This window comes from Heteronotia binoei, chromosome 5 (assembly GCF_032191835.1).
Source record: "Heteronotia binoei isolate CCM8104 ecotype False Entrance Well chromosome 5, APGP_CSIRO_Hbin_v1, whole genome shotgun sequence".
NCBI classification, from domain to species: domain Eukaryota; kingdom Metazoa; phylum Chordata; class Lepidosauria; order Squamata; family Gekkonidae; genus Heteronotia; species Heteronotia binoei.
In genome coordinates, this window is record NC_083227.1 from 135502224 (window position 1) to 135526178 (window position 23955).

At 38.3% G+C, this 23955-nt stretch overlaps 1 protein-coding gene across 1 annotated transcript; it reads right to left on the reverse strand.

Annotated features, from left to right (window-relative positions):
• Positions 1-927: 927 nt before the first annotated feature.
• Positions 928-23245, reverse strand: UBE2B (ubiquitin conjugating enzyme E2 B). The gene is made up of 6 exons (XM_060240459.1): positions 22997-23245; positions 13775-13855; positions 13217-13242; positions 5764-5853; positions 3821-3909; positions 928-1462 (listed from the first exon to the last, which is right to left on the reverse strand). Exons 1-6 carry the CDS (start codon positions 23038-23040, stop codon positions 1334-1336), a joined length of 459 nt encoding a protein of 152 aa, XP_060096442.1. The 5' UTR covers positions 23041-23245; the 3' UTR covers positions 928-1333.
• Between the last annotated feature and the right edge of the window lie 710 nt (positions 23246-23955).

Consider the following 23955-nt stretch of genomic DNA (forward strand, 5'->3'; position numbering starts at 1 on the left):
CAAAATAAACATTCAAATATTTATCATAAAAATAGCTGAACAATACACAGAGATAGCCAGAACAGGAGGAAATATTTGCAAAGGATTCATGGCATTTCCATCCACATCATGAAAACAGTTCAAAATGCCTACCTTGCCATAATCTTCCTTGATGTAATGTAAATATCCTGTCACCATTGCCAATAATTGAGGAGCAAACCCCATCAATACTCATCACACCTATATGGCTTTCTTCTCTTGCCCCAGAATTCAAAACTCAACACTTGACTTTGTGGCAATCTTAGCTACCAGCCACTACGCATCTGTTAGCAGAATGTTTAAATGCATCATCCTGTATCTATCTAAGAGCTCCCAAAATATGGAAGCCCAGGTTGCTGAAATTTTGTTCTACAGTCTTTTGCCGAAATATAAGCATCTTATGCTCACTTGGGTAAGAAATCACAACTGAAAACTCACCGGGGGGGTGGGTGGGTGGGATTTGTATAACTAAGGGCCTAAGTCTGGTGAGACTTTGCACTTAATCATCAGCTCCACAGCCAAGTGAGATGTGATGGTGGATAAACTGAAGTACCGAGTTTAGATAACTGGCAACTGGTTTCAAACTACCACTTATATTAAGTTCAATGAGCATCTACAGGCTAGTCTCTATACCTTAGCTATAATCCACCTCACAGGCCTGTTACGAGGTTCCAGAGCAAGATATAAGAAATGTAAAAACAAACCTGTCTAAAATAAAACTCCATGTAAATCTCTGCCACATAAAAGTGTTGAGAACTGTATTCCTGCATTGGAAATCAAATGTCTCTTAGGATGGCAGAAGTTTTAGATTACATATGTGAAACAGCACCCTATCTGAAGATACTACAAAAACCAAAGCCTAACACAGCAAGAGGATCTGTGAGCCTTTGAAAAGAAAACTGAAAGAAGTGACATGAAATATTTTATATATAAAACTCTGTTAAGTGACTTTTTCCAATTTAAAAATCTAAAGAATTCAAAAAAATAAGGCATTCAATATTTTGAAAAAGTACAGATTTACAAAATATGTATATTCTGTCATGAAAACTTCACACCAACATTATACACTTTGAAAAAAATACAAACAGGATATATTACAAATTTATGTAGCAATAACTTAAGTCATAACATGCAATAAAAAGTACATTAATCAAGGTACACAAGCGTTTAGAGTTTTGAAACTGAAGGGCTTTTTTGCAAACACATCTGTATGCAAGTCAAATGTGGCACTTGAGAAATTCTGGTAGCATTTCCTAACGCGAGTTAAATTGTACATGATGATTATGTGGATGAAGTTAATGAAGGAAGTCATTTCTTATGAATCATTCCAACTTTGTTCAACAATAGCTGAAACTCTTTTTTCATATTCTCGTTTGTTTTCCTGATAAAGTTGTGCAGCCTGACTATTGGCAGGACTATTTGGATTGGGTTCATCAAGCAGCGACTGAAGAGAGAGAAAGGAGACAAAAAAAAAATTTTTTTTTAAATGAAAGCAAACAGATACTTGTTTTTATTCAAACACTGACAGCAATCTTAAGAAAGTCTCCTCAGAAACATGCTTGGGTCTAAACCCTGGATAGATCAATATAATGCTGAATGGCAAGGTGGAGATCTTGAAGGAAATTATGTCCCCCACTTTCAATGGGGTCCAGCTGACCCTTGCTGATGCAGTTAAGAGCCTAGGGGCTGTTAACTAGATCCAAAATTACTGCTTGAGAAGTTAATGCAGGTGCAAAAAATGCTTTCTTCCAACTCAGTGGAAGCTTAGAAGATGGCCCCCTACTCTGACATGGCTAATCTAGTCACCTGAATCCATGCCGAAACGACGTCAGGACTAGACTACTGTAATGCACCCCATACAGGTATCCCCTCCAATTCAGTGACTCTATTTGGTGCAAAATATCACAGTTCAGTTATTATTGGCTCCTAGGCATACACATTACGCCAATTTTGCAGTCACCCCATTGCTTGCCCATCAGTTACCGGTTCAATTCAAGCTATTGGCTACCATATATAAAAACCTTAATGGCCTTGTCCCTCGTATCTGCAGGACTGCCTCTTCCCCTATGCTCTGTGAGAATAGCTTTGCTCATCTGGGCAGGACCTTCTGCAGATGCCACCTTGCAAGTGGGCAAAATCAACAAATGCAATACATATGCATTATCTGCTGTAGTGCCCATTTTATGGCATGATGTGGCTGATGAGGCCAGGAATGCTCCAGCTCTCTTGACTTTCCACAAACTATGCAAAACTGAATTATTTAAGAGTGCTTTGTTACACATGTAATACAACTGCATTGTAACAAAATTGTTCAGAAAGATGTAGTCTGTTGCTTTAAGTGTAATCCTACTATATAATTTCTACATTATTTAAAATGCCATACTTATGCTTCATTTAGATTTCTGTGATCCATATCCTATAGCAATGTTTACTGGATATCCCATTCTACTGATTGTATTGACTTGCACTGTGAAATCTGCCTTAAGTCTCAATAAGAAAGGCAAATATAAATAAAGTAAATAGAATAAATATTCAGTGGTATTCTCAGGGTGGATTTTGATCTAGAACCCACTTACATGGACATGAACTGACACTTACACCGACAATCTGACCAAAAGTAGAATAATGTAATGTTTAGGGGTATACATTTAAAACATTTTTATGCCACCTTTCCACAAAGCAGCAAACATAAAAACATTAAAACATCTAGACAGGGCCAGTGGTAGGGTTTTTGGCACCCTAGGCCCCTAGCCTTCCATGCTTGTGGTCACAGGGTGGCACAGCAAGGGAAGGCAGGCTCTGAGTGCCTTTGAGTGCACTCACTGCCCTTGCTCAGCCTTCCTGGGTCTATGCTTCCAAAGAAGGCTGAGCGGGGGTGTCAAGGTGATGGGTGTGCTTGGAGGCGCTCAGAGTCTGCCCTCGCTTGCCATGAAAGCCTTCCACGGCAAGGGATAGCAGGCTCTGAGTGCACCCACTCCTGTGCTGCCCCTGGTGCCTCTCCCAGCCACACACCTGTAGCACTCCTGGTAGGCAGCAAGGTGGAGGAGGGCAGTGGAGAGGTGGGCGACAACAGTAAGCACTGTGGCAGTGGAAGGGGGAGCCTAACAGTTAGATTGCCCAACCTGCGGCCAGGTAGTGCCCCAGGCAGCCACCTACCCAGCCTACTGGGACGTGCCAGCCCTGTATCTAGACAGTTAAAAATGGTTTAATTAAAAACAATTACATCTAGGCTGAGCCCTAATTGCTGTAGGTCATTGTTTGCTTCCTTGAAACTTTACACCACAGTTAAACCCTCCTGAGCCCCCTGAAATGAAACAAAAAATCAGATTTTGCTTGTGGTTTCTGAAGTACAATTTCTCTATTATGCATCTATTGTTACATTCAACATGATGTCTAAATTGATTAAAGTACATAATACATTTTTTTTACTAAAAGTTTCTGACAAAGATGTGTGTTTATTTATTTATTATGGTCCTAGACCAGCAAAAAATTCATAAAAGTCCAATTCATAACCAATAAAAGGTGATATAATTATACAATACTAAAATACGATACCACCTAAACTATACATAAAATACGAATACAAACTTTAAGACACAGAAGATGTAAAATCAGTGTTAAAACCAAGGATAAACTAAAAACCCTGTATAGACCTCATTGTTTCTTCCCTAAATAAATAAATGTAGCATCCTTAGTACACTAGAAATAGTCCGTATTATACTATAGCTAGGTATTAAATTGATAGCACTTTCTCTATCAGCTCTGGAGAACAATAGATTTGTATGCTGTTCGCTTATATTACCTGAATTGAGGTTAAAATAGATGAGACATCATATGTTGGACTCCAACGATTTTGAAGGATATCTAAACATATGCTACCATCTGCATACACTAAAACAAAAGAATGTTTTAAAATGAACAACATGTATCATGATTGAGCACAGAATCAATAATAAAGTTCAGCATTTCAATTCATATTTATCTCAACAGTTTGCAACATTTGCCAAAAAACAAATTAAGGCTGCAGTCTTAAACACAGTTACTAGGAAGTATGTTCCAGTGACATTAGTGGGACTCTGCTCCAAGTAAATATGGACAGGATCACACTGCACAATGTATTTCTGAGAACACTCTTTCAGATGACTCTTCAAAAATTCTGCAACTTATAGTTAGATCTGTGTGGGTGTAACTCTGGAGTTCAGTGCCTTTGTGTAAGCCCATGAAGGAGGACAGGTCACCCCCCCCCCCCACAGCATCCAATTATCTGTATTTCATGGTGTAAATTTATCTGTATTTATGGTGTAAAATTAGTTCACCAGATTCAAAAATTAGTAAGAAACTTTTTTAAAAAAGATACTTGATAATTAACTAGGCTTTGGAAGCTTATGACTCATAGTGCTTATGATACAGAGTCAAGAGAGAACTGTGATCTAAATGCACTAGTTTTTCTTTGCTCTCCAGAAACAGAAGGAGCATCCTCTACCTAACCAGCTCCTAGCAATAGGAAAGCGTGTCAGAAATCAGAGAGGGTCTTATGCAAATATGCATGCTAACACATTCACAGCAGAACTCTTAAAACATTTTCAGCATTTTTTTTCCAATTGCAAGTCTATAGGCAGGATGTCTCTTTTTTTACACAAGGATCAGGTACTACAGAAATAACAGATTAGTGATTAACGCCCCCCGCCCCATTTCATGCACTGCAAACAGCATTTTGAAGCGTCTTAGACTGCAGAAATAACTGTGCATGAGGCTTGTGTGTCTCTAAATTGGGACATGATTCTCAAAGAATTGAATCAGTACTTGAGAGCACCAGTCCTGCTCCCAGGTTAAACAACACCTTAAAACAATACAACAATACATGAAGAATAGAGTGACTCATTTCAAGACAGATGACTAGACTGAAAGTGCACAATAAGTAAAATTCACACAACAAAGATTACAATGCCAGTATTCAAGGCTATACTGATCACTGGTTAAAAGGATAAGTAGTACAAGGTTTGTAAATCAAGTTACAGAAACTACTTTCCAGAATCACAACACTGTTTTCTCAGAACCAGGTAAAAGGATAGATAAGGTATTGGGTTGTGTATTTAACAAAGGATGTTTAAATTTTGAAACAGTGGTGAAGTAGAAAGACTTTTAAAAGTAACACAACTTCCTCCTCTGTTTACTGTATTTCGCTTGGACCTGACTAGATACATTTCCAGTAGGGCAGGAAATTTAGAAACATCTTCGTGGCAGCTGAATGAAGTCTGGTCACATATTTAGCCTGGGTATGGCCAGAGGCAAAAGCCTCAGTTCTTAGCTTGTGACTTGCTGCCTATGGCCCTGAGTGACTCCAGAAGAAGCCCAAGATGTGGTGTGCTGACTTACACTGTATAATCTGCCTTGTGTCTTAGTAAAAATGTGGACTATAAAACATGTAAATAAAATAAATACTGTATTTTTTTTTACTGTTGGTGTATTTTTTTAAATTGTATTTTGTAAGCTATTTAGGTTCCCATTGGTGAAGTTAAAAAAAATCTTTACATTAATTAAAAAAGAAAACCTTTCCTAGACATTAGTCTTAATAAGTTTATATCTATTTTTGTGACTGCTAGTCTGACAGTACAGTCCACAAGCTGTAGGCATTATCTGTGTTCAGTAACTGACAAGATATTTCACTGAAGACAGACAGAGCACTGTTATATGTCAAAAAGGACACATCACTGCATATAACATTTTATAGTCATGAGAACTCACCATTAGGATGGAACATTTTCGATAAAAACCTAACAGTTGGAGGCTTATTTGGATATTCTTCTGAAAATTCTATTACTAACTTAAAGGTACCTGCACAGAAGAGGGAGGGGGGGGGAAAACATACATGTAATTGCTTCCAAACCCCAGGTGTGACATTTTAGTTTTGCAAAAGAAGTTATGACTAACATCAGGGCCTACTACTCTAAAAATAATGTTAGACCAAGTGTTTATTTTTATTTTAAGTGTTAATAAAACTCTGCAATATGTGGCTATGAATAGAAATAGCATCAGCATCCTCATATCATCTTAGCAGCCCACTCAACAGAATCTACAACACAATATAAATTACTCAGAAATCAACTGCCCTAAAGAAAAGGCAGCTCAGTATAGATTTACGTGGAATTTCCACAGGTTGGGAGTGTGACATTAGTGTTACCCTCCCCCACCCCCATCAAGAATTTGGCCAACTTGTTTGACAGAGAAAAAATTATCTGACCTGTATTATATTTGCATATTTATCTTGCTCTTCATCCAAGAAGCTCAAGGTGGCATCCACAGTTCTCTATTTTATTATAACAACCACTCAATGGGGCAGGTTAGGCTAAGAAAGAGTGACTTGCCCAAAGTCACCAAATGACTGAATGGGAATCTAAATGTGGATCTTCCAGGTCTTAATCTAGCTACTATACCACAGCAACTCATACATTATGAGTCATAATCTAACATTGCATTTTAAGCTACTGTAGATCGTGGTGAATGACCAATTATGAGCTTCTTCAGAAATTATGCAAAACCTATACGGAAAAACACTGCTGGGCAGGAAGCAGATAAAATTCATGCACAGTGCATCATGTCATAAGAGCAATACATACATGTTCATTTAAATATACAGAAATTATCAAACTATATTAAAAGCACAGAACTGCCTTCCAAATGAAAAGTCTAATGTATGAATCAGCCAGAAATGATCAAATCTGAATCCAACAGAGAAAGCAAATAAAAAACTAAAGAGGAAAGCAAACAATGAAACAAAAAAACCACACAAAATCCTGACCATATTTCTCATGGCAATTATTCTGGTGCCCTTTCACCTCACAGTAATCTCTTAAGCATCTTCCTGTAAAAGTTATTAAACAAGAATTGGAGCCAAAATTAGTGTTTAAAGATAAAGATGGAAGATTTGTAGCAGAAGAAATAATATTAAACGCAAAAAACCCGTTGTTATTGGGACTGTAGGCACCAAATGGTGCAAAGGATGCTTTTTAAAGACATTATACAACAATTTGATGAACTGACTTATGACCAAGTTTTGATAATGGGGGACTTTAATGGAACAATTAAGAATACACTGGATAGGTCTGGGGGGGGGGGGGAATAAGAAGGAAAATTGCAAAAGTCTTTTTTTGAATTGGTCAAACAAGAAAATTTGGAGGATATATGGAGGAAATTTAATCCTGAAGTGCAGGACTATGTCTTTTTTTCAGCAAGACATAAAACTTTTTCCAGAATTGACATGTTATGGAGCACTAAAGATTTAGGCCTTATAACAAGGAAAATAGAGATTTTACCTAAAATTGGGGCTGACCATAACCTAATAATGTGGATTACAAAATTGTCTAAGAAGTTGAGAAGATGGAGATAGAATGAAGATTTACTACGGAATAAAGAAATAGTGACATCCCTAGAAAATGAAACTAAAGCTTTCTTTCAAATGAATGACAAAGAGGATATAGAATTTCAGATGGTCTGGGATGCCTATAAAGCAGTAACGAGAGGAATACTTTCGTTACTTTGAATAATAAAGATAAGAGAGCAAAAGAAAAACAGTTGTTGGACATCCAAAATGAAATAAAGAAAAAAGAAGGGGAGTTGAGAAAAAGGCCAGAGAAAAAGAAAATTATAAGGGAAATTACAATACTACAAACACAAATGAGACATTTGCTAAATAAAGAATTGGAATGGAATATGAAAAGATTGCAGCAGAAATCTTTTGAGGGAGCAAACAAACCTGGAAAATATTTGGCTTGGCAACTGAAGAAAAAGAGAAAATAAAATTATTAATAAGATTCTGGTAGATGGAAGAGAGGTGGTTAGCCAAGAGGGAATAAAAAGAGAATTTTTAAAGTATTATGCCAAGTTGTTTAAAGGTATTAAAATAAAGAAAGAAAAGATGGATGAGTATTTACAAAAGACAAAAATAAAACCCTTAACAGAAAATATGCGAAAAGTTTTGAATGATCCAATTGAAAAAATAAAAATTGAAGCAGCAATTAATGCAATGAAAAATGGAAAGGCACCTGGGCCAGATGGATATACAGCTAAATACTTTAAAACCTTTAAAGAGGAGTTTATCGAAATTGCAGAAGTTGATGAACATGATAAGAATAAAAGGGAAAATACCAAACACATGGAAGGAAGCTGTTATTTCATTGATTCCAAAGGAAGATAGAGATGTCACGAATGTAAAAAATTACAGACCAATTTTGCTATTAAATAGTGACTATAAAATATATACAAGAATCTTGGCAGAACGGCTTAAACAAACAACATTTGATAAATTTTATAAAGGAAGATCAAGCGGGGTTTCTTCCCAAAAGGCAAATAAGAGACAATATTAGAACTGTTGTAAATATTGTAGAATATTATGAAAGACATCCAGAAAAGGAAGTAGCATTATTCTTTGCGGATGCAGAGAAAGCATTTGACAATTTAAACTGGGACTTTATGTTTGCAGTAATGGAGAAAATGGAGCTGGGAGAAAGCTTTATAAGAATGATAAAAGCAATATATACTGAACAACATGCAAGGCTATGTATAAATGCAGATCTTACAGAAGATATGATAATTAGTAAAGGTACAAGACAAGGCTGTCCGCTTTCCCCATTGTTGTTTATAATGACTCTTGAAATATTACTGATGCAGATTCAAGAAGATAAAGAAATAGGATTAAAATAAAAGGATTTACTTACAAATACAGAGCATTTGCAGATGATATAATGTTTATAAATGAAAATCCCATACAAGTTACACCTTTGTTGTTAGCTAAAATACAACAATATGGGGAGTTAGCGGGACTTTGTATTAACAAAGAAAAATAAAAATTTTTATATAAAAATATGCAAACAAACAAGCAACAGGCCTTGCAGAGACTGATGGGCTGTGAAGTTACCTCCAAGGTAAAATATTTGGTTGTGGAGATAACAATGAAGAATACTGATTTGTTCAAAAATAACTATGAGAAGCTATGGCGTAAAATAGATGAAGATATGTTAAAATGGAATAAACTTAATTTGTCATTGCTGTGTAGAATAGCTGCAATTAAAATGAATATTCTACCAAGAATAATGTATTTGTTTCAAACTATTCCTATTGTGAAAGATAGTAAACAATTTGATAAATGGCGAAGAAAAATTTCAGAATTTGTGTGGGCTGGGAAGAAACCAAGGATCAAAATGAAAATTTTGACAGATGCAAAAGAGAGGTGGATTTCAATTACCAAATTTAAAATTATTATCAGGAAGCAGTTTGTTTAGTGTGGATAAAAGAATGGATAATGCTGTTAAATAAAAAACTCTTAGTGCTGGAAGGTCGCGGAAATAAATTTGGCTGGCACGCGTATTTGTATTATGGAAAAAAGAAGATGGACGTTTTTTTCTCTCACCATTATATAAGAAATAATTTGTTAAATACATGGATGAAATATAAGAAATATGGAGATGAGAGAAGACCGTTATGGATAGTGCCAGCTGAAGTAATAAAAATAACGGCTGAGATAGGTGAAGAAAAGTGGTTGTCATATAATCAATTATTAAAAATACAAAGTGGCAAAATAGAACTGAAAACTGCTGAAGAGCTGAATAATAAATATGATTGGTTCCAAATGCAACAAATAAAGAGTTTGGTGGATAATGATATCAAAACTGAAGGAATAAGAAAAGAACAAACAGAAATGGAAAAAGTTCTGCTTGGAGATAATGAAAAATTAATTTCAAAAATATATAAATTACTTTTAAAATGGTCTACGGAGGATGAAGTAGTGAAATCTCAAATGATTAAATGGGCAATTAATGTAAATAAAGAAATACAGATGGAAACTTGGGAATACTTGTGGAAGAATTCTATGAAGCTTTCGACGTGTCATAGTATTAAAGAGAACTGTTTTAAAATGATGTATAGATGGTATATGACTCCTAAAAAATGAACAACAAGATGTCAGATAGATGTTGGAAATGTAAAAAACATGAAGGTTCTTTCTACCATATGTGGTGGACTTGTGAAAGAGCAAAAAAGTATTGGCAAACGATTCAACAAGAAATTTCTAAAATCTTGGGATATGAAATTAAGGAAGTTGCAGAGACTTTTCTGCTGGGATTACAAATGGAAAAATTTCCAAAAGATAGAACTATAATTTGGTACTTGCTTTCAGCTGCTAGGACATTATATGCGCAGTTGTGGAAGCAAGAAAAAATACCAGAGAAATGGGATTGGATTTTAAAAGTTACGATATGGAGTGAAATGGACAAATTAACAAGAATTTTAAGAGACTATGATTTAGAAGTTTTTAAGATGGGAGTGGAAAAAGTTCAGAAGATATGTAGAAAAAGAGTGGAAAATAAAAGGACATTGGACAATTTTTGATAATGATTAAGTCTTAGAAAAAAGAATATTAATTTTTGTTTTTATTAGTTAAGGGTACCTTTAAATATTAGTATTTTAAGTAAATAACACTGGCGGGGGTCAAGTAACGGGGGAGGGGTGGGTAGAAAGTAATGTATGGGATAGATAAAAGATGTTATTAATGATGCAAGAAATATAATTTGTTACCATATGTTACCAAATAAAATTGTTTTAACCCAGCATCTTCCTGTAAAAGGAAAGATCTCAAGTCCTCTTTTGCAGCGGAAAGATCTCAAGAAAGCTTTCTTTTGAGATGAAAAGACAACTGAGTGTTGTCCCAAGGAATAGTCTTTTTAAAAAGTGTTGGACTGCATATATTTAAGTATTTCAGAATAAACTCTTACTTAGTACCTGCTTGGGACATTATTTTTCTTGCGTTTTACACAATGAGGAAAGAACATTTCAAAGACGAAAGCAGCCAGAGTTCTTCAGAGTTCGATAAACTAGGAGTCTTTATTATAGCCAACTTAGCAGTGTTTATGCCAAAAGCTAACAGACACTGGAACAGAGGTGAAGAATTTTTCAATAGCAATAGCCATTTAGGAAGCTTTTGCTATTGAAATATTTTAAGGAAAACAAATGGTGTTTGGCATCTTAACAAGCTCCCATGGGCTGTTTGCAAGAGCCTTAGATATGCTGCACGACCCAGAAGTTGCAAGTCAGTCTTGTAAATATCCAAAGGCATTCTTGTGCCAGGCGAGGCAGGGAAGCTTTACAAAAAAGGGTTTCCACTTTTAAGCATCTTAAATATGTATTAGTAAGCAGGTTAGTAAAAATACTCATAGGCTGGTAATTTCTATGGATTTGTTTGGAAAACTGCTATGAAGTGCCCATACTACCCCCCACCCCCACCAGCATCCTTGTAGGAATCATGATTCCCACCAAAGCTCTTTCAGTTCTCAATGGGGGCTTGTCTGCCCATTTTTCCAAAAGAAAAACTGGCAGGATCCAACTCAGATATTAACACAGAAAATCTTCATTAAAAGTTACAGGAAATATTCTCCTCTTTGCCTTATTTAAGACCCATCAAATTTAGATCCACTAATAAAATTATGTAATCAAACATAAAAACCAAAATCAAAACCCAGCTCCTACATCTCCTGACCTGTTAAGAACCAGAATTCCCCCTTTAATCATTCTTCAGGTCACAACAATAAAGTGAGAGGCAGAGAAATGTCACAAATTAGTTTGGTTATTTTCATGGAGATAATTTTATGTGCAGATTAGATTGGGAGAATTTCCAGTTGTTGTATTTTCTGTATCAAAAGATGAACTCACATCATGCGCTGAAGATAAATAGTGCAATCCCAAGAAAAGTTACACCCACTGCCTTCAGTGAGCTCAGAAGGGTATAAATCAGTTTAGGATTGTTTTAGGAGAAGTGGTCTGTCAAATGTTTCCCCAAATCCAGTTTCTTCCAGTTCATTCAGCAGATGATTTAGAGCTTGAAGATGATTTTAGGTTGTTCTCGGGTGTGGATTTTACTGATTCTCTTTTCCAAATATAACCTACCTCACAGATTTGGAGGGACACCTAAGCTGTCCATCAATCATTATGTTTGATTGTTCTGTTCTGTATCCGACTGCTTTCATGATGGCAATAATGGCTGGGATCCCAATAGCTAGTTTAGGTGTGCCCAAGATCTTCGGTATGCCCAATGGTATTTTTCACCTTTTTGTGTTTTCAACGGGAAGTTTCTATCTCCTTTCATAACATTTAAGAGTCCTCACACTTTTTTTGTTTTTGCAGTGTGTATGTGCGTGCGCACACCCATGCCTGGAAGTCATGGCAACCTCTTGTGACCACTGCTGGGGCATGGAGGATGTTCAGAGAAGTGGCTTGATAGCCTGCCTCTGCCTCCTTCTTTGGAGGTCTCCCATCCAAATACTTGCCAGGGTTGGCCCTGCTTATCTTCCGAGACTTGATGAGGCTGGGCTTTCCTGGGCTATCCAGGTTGGGTCAAGAGGCCTTACTTCGCATGTGACAGGGAGACTGCTATTCAAGAAACACAAGTCCAGTTCATACAAAACTAATACTATAGTTGCATGGATCTTAACTGAAAGATTCCACTTTGGCCAAGATGCCATTATTGTTTGAAATGGAACTCTAAGGGAGGGGTAGAGAAAATCTGAATGGAATAAAAAGTGGGACAAAGTGGAGATCAATTTTCCCCCCATTATTAAGGGGAACTAGCCACAACAAAGTGCTCAACAGAAACTAGATTCTAAACACAATGACTACAATCTTCCCAAGTCAATGGGTATAGTTAACTATTGGCTAATTTTTAAATGCAGTTAAGCTGATTTTGGATATGGGATGGACCCATAATGATTCTGACCTGACCTTATGAGGACATTAGAAGGATCTATCTAGATCCGTCTAGACTGCAATCCTTAAAGCAGTTACAGATTAAAGATAACCAACTTGTAAGTTACCATATCTATGCACACAAAATGTCAAGCTTAAAACATTTCATAGTATGCTATTTTGACAGCACCTGTTGGTTGCAATTAAATAGGGAGGACTACTGCGCATTGGCGCTGTCAAAATAGGGTACTTCAAAATGTATGACAACTGTTATATATTACAGATGGATCTTTGGCTACATTTCATAGTTTAGTGATATTATTACAACCACTGGAATTTTACCATGGGACATTTCAAACAATGTGGTGGCTAATGTAAATTGATGATTAGACAATGCAAAGTTGCTGCAAGAAATTTACTAAGATCCCCTCCCTGCCAAAAAAGTGAGGAAAGAAGATTAAGAACTCACCATCTTCAAAAGGAGTACCTTCTGGCCTAGAACAAGACAAAATATAGTGTTTCTTAACAGATCATCTATCTTTCCTTTAAATTATTTTTTATTTTATTATATTTATATCCCACTCTCCCCAGAAGCTACAATAAGAGAGTAAAATCAATATTATTTCTTAAAACAGGTTTGTTACAATTTAGGCTCCCTCTAAACTGCAATAAGGATATTAGTTAACTATGCAAATCTGTTACTTAAGACAAATCTGATTCTCAGCCCTTTTCACATTTCAGTAGAACTGCTACCAGTATGTCCTTACCACAGTTAGTTTAAGCAATATGATCAATGTGTTTGCAGCCGAAGTTCTCATCAATAGTTACTTACACCAGTCTTAATTAAAAGTTTCATATATCTGTATTTACATTTTAAAAATAACAAAGAAACTCAAGAGAAGGTATCAAGTATCTAACTTTCCCTTAAAAATTCATCTCCTAAGGTGTGTTCAGTAGGTGCATAGCACTTGCACAAGCCCTCATGCAGCTACCTGGTAAGTATTTATTTTCTTCATTTTTCACTCACCCAAAAATAACTGCATTCCACTGCATTATATTATTCTCTGATGGTGCTCCACTGACACCCACAGGAGGATCTTCTTGTAATCTAAAAAAAAGAGACAGAAAATCCACAATATATACAAATTAACTATGCAGCTGGACAATAATCATAATTGCTTAAGTAATCAGAAGTTCTTCTAACTTATTCTTACAAGTCTAAGGACTACTGAGCCCACTTGCGGAGAGGGCGGGATAAAAATCTAAAGTAAATAAATACTCTAAGAAAGAATATACAATATTTATAAGTATTATTAGGGCATTTTTTGTAGCACACACCCCTGAAGTAGCCAATCCTCCAAGAGTTTACAGGGCTCTTAGTACAGGACTTACTGTAAGCTCCAGGATTGGCTACATCAGGAGTATATGGCCTTATATGCAAAGGAGTTCCTGCTACAAAAAAAGCCCTGTGTATTGTGAACAACAATATGCATAGAGCAGTAGCGCTTGCCTGGCTATTCAGGTACCGAGCAAGATCTATTAGGTGATAACGTCATAGGTCTGGACTTATAGAACTACCTAGCAAATGGATGCACACCTTAATGTGGTGAGGCAGTCTGTGTGTATCAACGCACACATGTACGGTTCAGAAGAAGGCAATGGTAAAACACTTCTGATAATCTCTTACCTTGAAAACCCTACAATGAGACAATCCAAAACAAAAAAAAGATAAGGTGCTAGGAGACAGGACCCCCAGGTCAGATGGCACCATCAGCTACTGGGGAAGAGCTCAGGACAAGTATGTGTAGCACTCTTCTTAATGATGCAACTGGACTAAAGCTGAAAGTTCAGACGTTGACATGGCTAGTCAACACTAGGGATGGGCACAAAACGCGAAAATGGTGGTTCGTTGGGTTACCTGATTTGGTGGTTTATTACGTTTCATTTTTTGTCTCCTGCACAATTCATGGTTTGTTGCTTCATTCAGTTCAGGAAGGTGTGGAATAGCCCCTAAGAGGTCTAGAAAGCACAAGTGTTCCACAACATGCCCAGCATTATGATATCACCAGGAAGTGATATTGCACCGGGGGGGATACTGTATGGGGGAAAAACTCTATTGTTTCCCCCCACATGATAGAACATCCCCCTGGCGACATGGCCAGTGCGATAACGTCACTTCCAGTTGACATCATCGTGCCGGGCATGTCATGGCATGTGAGGAGGATTCTCCACTGATAACGACAGATGAACTATCCCAAAAACAAGCCTTTTCATTTTTATTTCATGCATTTGCTGAACCAATTCATAACGAACCACAAATTGGCCATATTTAGCATCAATCATAGTTCATGCTTCGATTCATGCCCATGTCTAGTCAACACAAATAATAGGAACATAAAATGTGAAAAATATGAATCAAGGGAAACAAAAAATGTGAAAAAAGGGAAATGGGGCGTTTAAACATTGCAGTCCTGGGAGTGAGTTAACTAAAGAGAATTAGATTAGGACAGTCAGAAAATCACAAAGTATTTTACTCTAGAAATGACATAAGAAAGTGAGTTGCTCTAGTACATAAGAACATAAGAACATAAGAGAAGCCATGTTGGATCAGGCCAGCGGCCCATCAAGTCCAACACTCTGTATCACACAGTGGCAAAAAATGTTATATACACACATACACTGTGGCTAATAGCCACTGATGGACCTGTGCTCCATATTTTTATCTAAACCCATCTTGAAGGTGGCTATACTTGTGGCCGCCACCACCTCCTGTGGCAGTGAATTCCACATGTTAATCACCCTTTGGGTGAAGAAGTACTTCCTTTTATCCGTCTTAACCTGTCTGCTCAGCAATTTCATCGAATGCCCACGAGTTCTTGTATTGTGAGAAAGGGAGAAAAGTACTTCTTTCTCTACTTTCTCCATTCCATGCATTATCTTGTAAACCTCTGTCATGTCACCCCGCAGTCGACGTTTCTCCAAGCTAAAGAGTCCCAAGCAGTGTGAGGCAAGATGTAGCACAAGCAGTCGGGGCTATAATGCAAGGTTTGACCAAATAATATTAGATTTCATAGAAAACCTATCAACAAAGCCAATTGTTTATGCCCCAACTACAGTTGTTGATGAGGAAGAAATTGGAAGTTTACACACAAGTGTCCAAGAAAAGATTAATCACACACACATAGGTGACTGGAATGCAAAAATAGGAAACAAAGCAGAACTAACTATTATAGGGCTAGGAGCGCGAACATGAAGCAAGAGAGTGATTAATAGAATAACAGAATTATGTAAAGACAACAATTTTTTTGTTGTGAACATATTTCAGGCAACTGAATGGACGACTGCATACATGGACATCACTGGATGGCCAATACAGAAATCAGATAAATTTCTGTTAGGACATAATATGGAGAAAGAGAATAGTTTCCAATTGGCAGAGGTGTCAGAAAAGGATGTATTTTATCTCCCTATCTCTTCAATCTATATGCAGAACACAAAGATAGATAGATAGATTAGATTTAGATGAACATGGAGTAGAAATTTGGGGAAGGAACACTAACAGTTTGAGATACCCAGATGACATCACATTACTGACAGAAAATAGAAAAGATCTTTAACGACTACTGATGAAGGTTAAACTAGGAAGTGCCAAAACAGGATTACAGCTGAACATCACTAATGATGACTGAGGAATCACACAACTTTAAGGTTGATGATAAAGAAATTGTTAAAGATATTCTATTCCTTGGTTCAATCATCAGCCAAAAGGGAGATTACAACCAAGGATTCAGAAAGAGATTGAGTTTGGGAAAGGCAGCCTTCAAGGAACTAGAAAAAAATTGTAAGGGTAAGGATGTATTGCTGGCCACCAAGATAAAGATAATTCAGACCATAACATTCCCTATTACTATATATGGGTGTCAAGTTGAATAACGAAGTAAGATGACAGAAGAAAACTGATTCATATGAAACATGGTGTTGGCAAAGGGTTTTACAGATATTGTAGACCGTCAAAAAGACAAATACGTGGGTTCTAGATCAAAGTCACTGGAAAATACAATAATGCTAGGAAAAGTTAAAGGCAGCATGAAGAGGAAGACCCATCATGAAATGGACTGACTCATTCAAGGAAGCCACAGCACTCAGTTTGCAAGACCTGAGCAAGGCTCTTAATGATAGAACATTTTGGAGAACTTTAAATTCATAGGGTTGCCATAAATTGGAAGTGGCTTGACAGCACTTAACATACACACACAGAACAAATGTCAAATAGGTATGCAAAAGGACAGGGGTGTGGCTCGGTGGAAGAGCATCTGCTTTGTACACTGAATGTCCCAGGTTCCCCAGAATCTCCACTTAGCACCTGACAGAAGGTGATGTAAAAGTCCCCAGAAATCCCTGCCAGTCAGAGTACGTGAGTCTGACCTTGATGGACCAATTATTTGGTTCAATATAAAGGCATATGTATGTTCAGTCACCATCACCTGGAAACAACAATTCAGAATTGTTTACTTAAGAAATTATTAAATATGATTTGAGATACAAACAGAAACTTACTGAAAAATAACGAAATAAATGGATTTAATTGTCTTGATTCTATTTATCTTTAATACTGTAGTACAATTAAGACTGAACTACTTTAATCTGGTTGGCAGGCTTGTTTGTCTTGTGTGTACATCAATGCTTCCCAAAATGTTCTGTCTTGCCATCATGTGCTACCCATTCCCAAAACATCACACATTTTGCCCCTATATGGTCAAGACGCATCTTGATTTTTTAGGATGTTTCTTTTCAAGATTGCACTGCGCATCTTTAAGGGCAAATCACTTATCCTTAAGTCACAGAAATGCTGGGCTACATTAAGTCCACCCATATGGCTTTCTACACTTACTTCATACAGCACAGGAACCTGCCTTCTTTCCTAACTACAGAATTAGGTCTCTAATATGGGCATATATTCTCTCATTGTTACATTAGTAATATTCTGTCAATGATTTCATATTTTAAAAAGCAGAAGACCTGTGAGAGATGTATACAGACACTGTAGTTTTCCTTCTTAGTAGTCACAACACTAAGCAAGAATGCAGAGCAATCCAGTTCCATTTATTAACTCTAGCAAAAGGATATGATAAATGGGAATGGAAAATGGAGACTGAATTGTTAAAGTCAATGGATTAGCAAGGAGGTGGTCCCTCCCCCAGACCTCCGACTGTAGATATTTTTCTGCAGCACCCAGCTTTGGAGGTAACCCTGTCCAGCTTTCTTTTGCAGGCATGAGAGAAGATAGTTAAAGCTTTAAAAATTAAGTGTGTAAAGATGTAAATATGTGAAAGTAGTAGTTTTGGAAACAAAAAGAATATCATTAGGATTAGAACAAGGAAAAGTGGTACGGGGATCGGGTGAAATCTGGTAAAGAAAGGAAATAAGATAAAGAGGAAGGAGTTTATTTGTTGTTAGTATTCAGTTTGATTTGTAGAAGATAACAAGCAAAAAGTGAAATGTATTTACATGAGATGTATAAATATGTTGATAGATGTACATTTAATAAAATATTAATTTTAAAAAAATAAAAACTAACTCTAGCAAAGGGAACACTAGAAACATAACAGCATTGTTATTATAGTAGATTGACAACATGGTGGTTCCTTGCTCCTAAACTACTTTGTAGTCAAATAGTTCTGTTCTTTGAGCATGCTCAGTTCAAGTAATTCAATGTCAACAACACAAGCCACCTAAAACCTTGGCTGGAGAGCAAAGGAACGTGATTTCTTGCTACATGATAGCCAGATTGCATGCCAAAGCTCTGGCCTCAGCATTAAGCCCTGTAAATGCAGTTCACAAAGCTTCAAATACTAAAGCCATTTCTGTTGTGACATGCCTTTAGTTGTAAAGTTTTTCCAGCTCAGAGTTAACTGCAGGCCACAGGAAATATGCCAATTTATCTAACACATTTCAAGTGTTCAAAGTGTCCAGCCAGTCTACCTCAAGGAGGGAAGTCATCCGAAATGTGCTAACCAACAATATTATGAACTAATAATAAAAAAGAATACGACCCTGACATGGATAGCCTAAGCAACCCCTATCTTGTCAGATCTCAGAAGCTAAGCAGGATCAACTCTGGCAAATACTTGGAAGGGTGACCGCCTTGGAATACCAGAAGTCGGGAGGCAGGAGCAGGCTTTATTCAGCCTCCTCCCTGAATATCTTCCAGTAGGGGTCAGTCACCAGAAGTTGCCATGACTTCCAGGTATACATACATAGTCACACATTCACATGAACACACACACATTAGGAGGAAGAGGAGTTGGATTTATAACCCGCCCTTCTCTCAGAGTGGTTACAATCTCCTTCCTTTCTGTTCTCCACAACAGACTCTCTGTGAGGTAGGTGGGGCTGAGAGAGCTCTGAAAGAACTGTTGAGATAACAGCTCTGAGAGATCTGTGACTGAACCAAGGTCACCCAGCAGCTGCATGTGGAGAAGTGGGAAATCAAACCCAGTTCTCCAGATTAGAGTCCACTGCTCTTAACCACTACACCAAACTGGCTAACACATTTCAAGTATTCAAAGTGTTTTATGTGCATTATTCCAAAGAATACTTACGAGTCTAGTGAGTTTGCAGCAGAGCTGAAATCAGAACTGGGGACTTTCCAGGACCTGGTTTGCATTCTTAGTCACTACACAAAACCAACTATCTTCTAGAATATATGGAATAAATGCATTCTATTTTATTTATTTATTACTATTTATTACTTTAGTTTTTTATCCCGCCCTCTCTGTAAGCAGACTTAGAGTGGCTAATGGTCAATCAAAACACAATTAAAAATTACAATTTAAGACAATAAAAATTAACAATTAAAATACATTTCAAGGTGCTACTCAAAGTTCAGTATAGGCGGGATTGTAACTTTCTTTCTTCTGACTGTGATCTTGTGGTGGATATAATGCCTCATAAATGATGTCGCTCAGCAGTGTCAAGTGGCAGTCCTCTCCTGTTAGATATTAAAGGCCTATCAAAACAATGCAGTTTTACAGGCCCAGTGGGATTGGGAGAGATCCCGCAGGGCCCTTATGGCCTCTGGGAGGGCATTCCACATTGTTGGTGCTGCCAGTGAGAAGGTCCTAGCTCATGTGGAGCACAGTCTGGCCTTCCCTGGTCCAGGGCAGATTTTGTGTTCCTGAGCACGGTGCTCTCTGGGGAACATATGGAGAAAGGCGGTCCCGCAGATAGACAGGCCCTTGACCATACAAGGCTTTAAAGGTCAATAGTAGCACCTTGAAATGGACTCAGAATGCGATAGGTAGTATTTTGATGTTTCTACTGCCAGCTGTTTTCCCTTTCAATATTTAGACTATCTTCTCTATCTCAGAAGATAAAGGCATAGTCTACAGGATAAAGGCATAGTCTACAGAAAGTGCATTTAATATCTCCCTCCTAGAGAAACTGACAGCTCATATAACAATATAACAAAACACAATCTAGCCAGCTAAGTGCAGTGTAAATCCCAAAGCATAAATGCTATTTTCCCTCAACTTTCTTAACATTTCATTACTGTGAGCAATGCCCAGTTGAAGCTCCAAGAAAGAACACTGTTCCTGGTGACATAACAACCCTTTCAGGTTGTTTCACATCTAACTTCACAGAGGTGCAAATTTACCTTCCCCACTGCTCACATTATTTTCAAGCACAATCAGCAGAGAAGGAGAAGTAGGCACTAAATATAAACAATTTGCCCAAGCTAATTCACAGTGTCTTCAAATACAGGACATAATTAGAATCAATAGCAAAGAACTTTTCAAAGTGTGACTAGTCAAATGCAGCAAACAAACAAGTGCTGCAGAGCCTTTTGGGGGACAATTTGATGATAAAAGGACTTTTCTGACTAGCTAACATAAATACCTGCAATATAGATGGTTCATTTGCAAGTATTTCTAGAAAAGCTTTTATAATACATTACTAAAATTGCAAAATCAGAAATGAATTTCTAGTAGAAGTGTGCAGTCAAGCTGTACAGTATATAATGGTTTATACAAAAAAGCATGGAATCAGAAACTGAAATCAGAAAGACTAAGCTTATAGTTTCCGCAATGCCTTTAAGGAAAACAATTCCAGCACAAGGTATATCAAGAGAGGCATTAAACAAGAGAGCCAGCAGTGAAAATTAAGGATTTATCTGGCAAGACTTTAGCAGTCTTAAAGTTATTTAAACAATTAGGCAATATTAATAACCCATTCCCTATCTGAATTATGAATATACAAAAACATTCAGTTTTGATTTCTCCTATAGCATTTATTTCAATGTAAGTCTCAATGATTTCAGAGGAAGATATTCTTAGGAAAAATGCATTATTGTATTTGTTTATCATAGTTTTTGACAATGTAACAGTGCTAAGCCACTGGGCAGGCAAACCATGGCAGCCAGCTTTAATAACCCATCCCAATCCTAATGTAGTTCATAAAACCAGAATGCACTTTCTTCTCTGCTAATTACAACACAAAGCAAAGTTTGACTACCTACAGCTGTTCTTTTTGACTAGTTTACATAATGTAGACTGGTTACCATATTAATGTTGCAACCTAAATATTATTGAGCTTATCAATGATGATTTTACAGGAGCAGAACTGGTTTCTCCATGGAATCCATTCACAGTGCCAGGTATGGCACTTTGGATAGGATGTCTTTCTTGGCAGCCTGTCTGAGAAAGGAAAATGGCCATTGTTTTGCCAACTTCAGCATAAGATCTTCAGATGCCTGCAAATGTCAGTAAAAGCTGTGAGGCAGAACCATTATGGGAAGTAATCCTAAACAAACATGGAAATGTACAAGCCTGCCTGGCTACCCTGTAAGAAAGCTGGAATTTCCTTTCAAGCATAAGTGTAATTATGATTACTGCATTCACTGGCCTGTTCAGAATTATGGACAATGAAAGCAATCAGTTGTACAATAAAAAAGATTCAAATGTGTCTCACCACAGTCTCCTCCACTCCCTACCAGTTATGGAATTCTCAAGCCAGCTTTTTGAAAAGTTTACATTTCTGAAAGCAGAAGAATTTGTGCACCAATTGCCTGTTTGCATCAGCATGATGAGTTGAAAAGCTTTACAAGAGTTAAAGTGAACTACTTCAGTAGTTCTACTCTGAAGCAGATGGGGGATTAAAAGATTCAGCATGTCCAAGGGCAGAGGGGGATATTGGCCTGGAAGGAGTTTTATTTACAGCCTTACTGTTGATTCACAGGGGAACCTAAACCTATGGCAACAGTTTATTTTTTTTAAGCAATAAATTGGCAAGTTGCCTTCAGACCAGCGGACAGCATGCAGTGAGAATTTACACTCTGGCACTGCAGCAACAAGGAAGTGTATATGTTTCTAAAAGGCCTGTGACCTACCTTCTCCCCCCCCACCTCCTTACAAAATTTGGCAATTATTCCCTATGCATATGCAGTTCATCACTGCCTTTACATAGAACTTCAATACTCTAAATACATCTATAGTTGTACCTTTAACATTGATCTTTCCACAAAGCCCACTTTTGTATCCACAACAGGCCAGTGGTGTTGGGTGTGTGTGTGTGTTTGGGGCGGGGGGGGGGGGGTGACAGAGAACCCAGATACATTTTAGACCCATAGTTCTGACTGTCCCCTACAGTATTGCATCCTTGTTCTTCAGAAACTGGTATCTTTTGTCGTTTCTCTCAACCAGAGGCATCCAGTTATTTGCCCTTCTGACGTGGTCATTCCTGTCCGCTTCAATTACACCGCCGAGCACGCATCTTATACAAGGGGGCTTGCCAATGTGTAGTAGGAAAATCCTTTGGGATGCAGAGAAAATAACAAGTCCTTCAGTCTTTTGTCTCGAACAATCCTTCTTGATTTCATCTTCTCTGACAGGCTGGAAGAGGAGGAGGAGCAGAGAACGGCAACGCAGGTAGGGGTAGCATAAAAAGATCCTCTTGGAAAGTGGGAGACGGGAGCTCTTGAACTCTTTGTCCTCCCACTAGTTTTGGGGCAGGGGGGGGGAGTAGATGAAATCCATATCGCCTTCTTCCCAATACAGAAAAAGGCTCCAGCCACCCCCACTTAGAAAGGGGGCAAGCGGCCCAGTTGGCCCCCCTGGGGAGACTCAAGGGGAACCCTAAATTAAGAGGCAAATCCCAGTCCAGACCCAAGCCGGGGGTGGTGAGGTGGAAAGAGACACATCGCTCCCAAGAGCGACCACCGTTTGGACGAAGAAGGAAGAGAAGCACTTACCTCTTGAAATCCCTCATTAGCCTTCGCCTGGCTGGAGTGGACATGATCCTCCCGCTCCCCGAACAGCAAAAGAATCCCTCTCCCCAAAATGTCTCAGCACGGCTGGCAACACAGTTGTCTCCCTCCTCGGCGGCGGCGGCCGCCTCCTTCTGCTGCTGCTGCTGCTGCTTCACAAACAACTCCGCAATGGCGTCTCCCTCCGCCGGTGGGGGAGGGAACAAGCCACCCTTCGCGACTGTACCACTTCGTCTGTCTGGGAGGGGGGCCCGAGAACGCCTTAGGAATGTACCACTGCGCCTGCGCGAAGGGAGGCGGAGAGAAGTTTTTTAGACAGCGCTCGTATGTCCTGCAGGCTTTTCCGGGTTGTTTTCGAACTTTTCACCTGCTGCGTTCCGGTAATGGGAAGAACCCTTGAAGAAAGGGCTCTAAGGCACTTTTTATATCCGCTGTGGAAGATGTAGGGTTTCAAATAGTACTTTTTTGTTTGTTTTAAAAACATCTAAGAATTATAAAATTATAGAACAGAAAAACTGGGGCCCCACAAAAACTTGCCGAGGTGGGGGAGAATTTCATTTCCCCTTCTTCGCACTGCTCTGAAACTCTAACCACTACACCCCACTGGCTTTCATGGGGTGGCTTCTGTCCATCAGTAGTGAGCAACCAGCCCTGGGTGAATGGTCTCAAATTGCCCAGTGGTTTGCTGCTGCCAGGCTTGCAGGACAGGATCTACATGTTTTTTGAGGGTGCCAAAATTAAAAAATGGTGCCCCCTTATGGGCCATTCTATCTTATGCTCCCATTGAATACAATGGGCTCCATACCCAATTTGGTGCCCCCCCTCCATTGGTGCCCGGGGCAAGCACCCCTCTCTGCCCCCCCTAGACCCAGCCCTGCAGGCTTGGCCGCAATGAGTCCTCCCTCAAAAGGTCAAATAGCCCTGAAAAGACACACACATCATGC

Bases quoted from the DNA above. Each gene is read 5' to 3' on its own strand.
- UBE2B (XM_060240459.1), bottom strand. From the start codon at position 23,040: ATGTCCACTCCAGCCAGGCGAAGGCTAATGAGGGATTTCAAGAG. The intron at 13,243-13,774 runs GTGAGTGAAAAA...GTCTTGTTCTAG, and splicing joins TGGAATGCAGTTATTTTTGG to GCCAGAAGGTACTCCTTTTG. The intron at 5,854-13,216 runs GTGAGTTCTTAA...TCTTCTGTGCAG, and splicing joins AGGTACTCCTTTTGAAGATG to GTACCTTTAAGTTAGTAATA.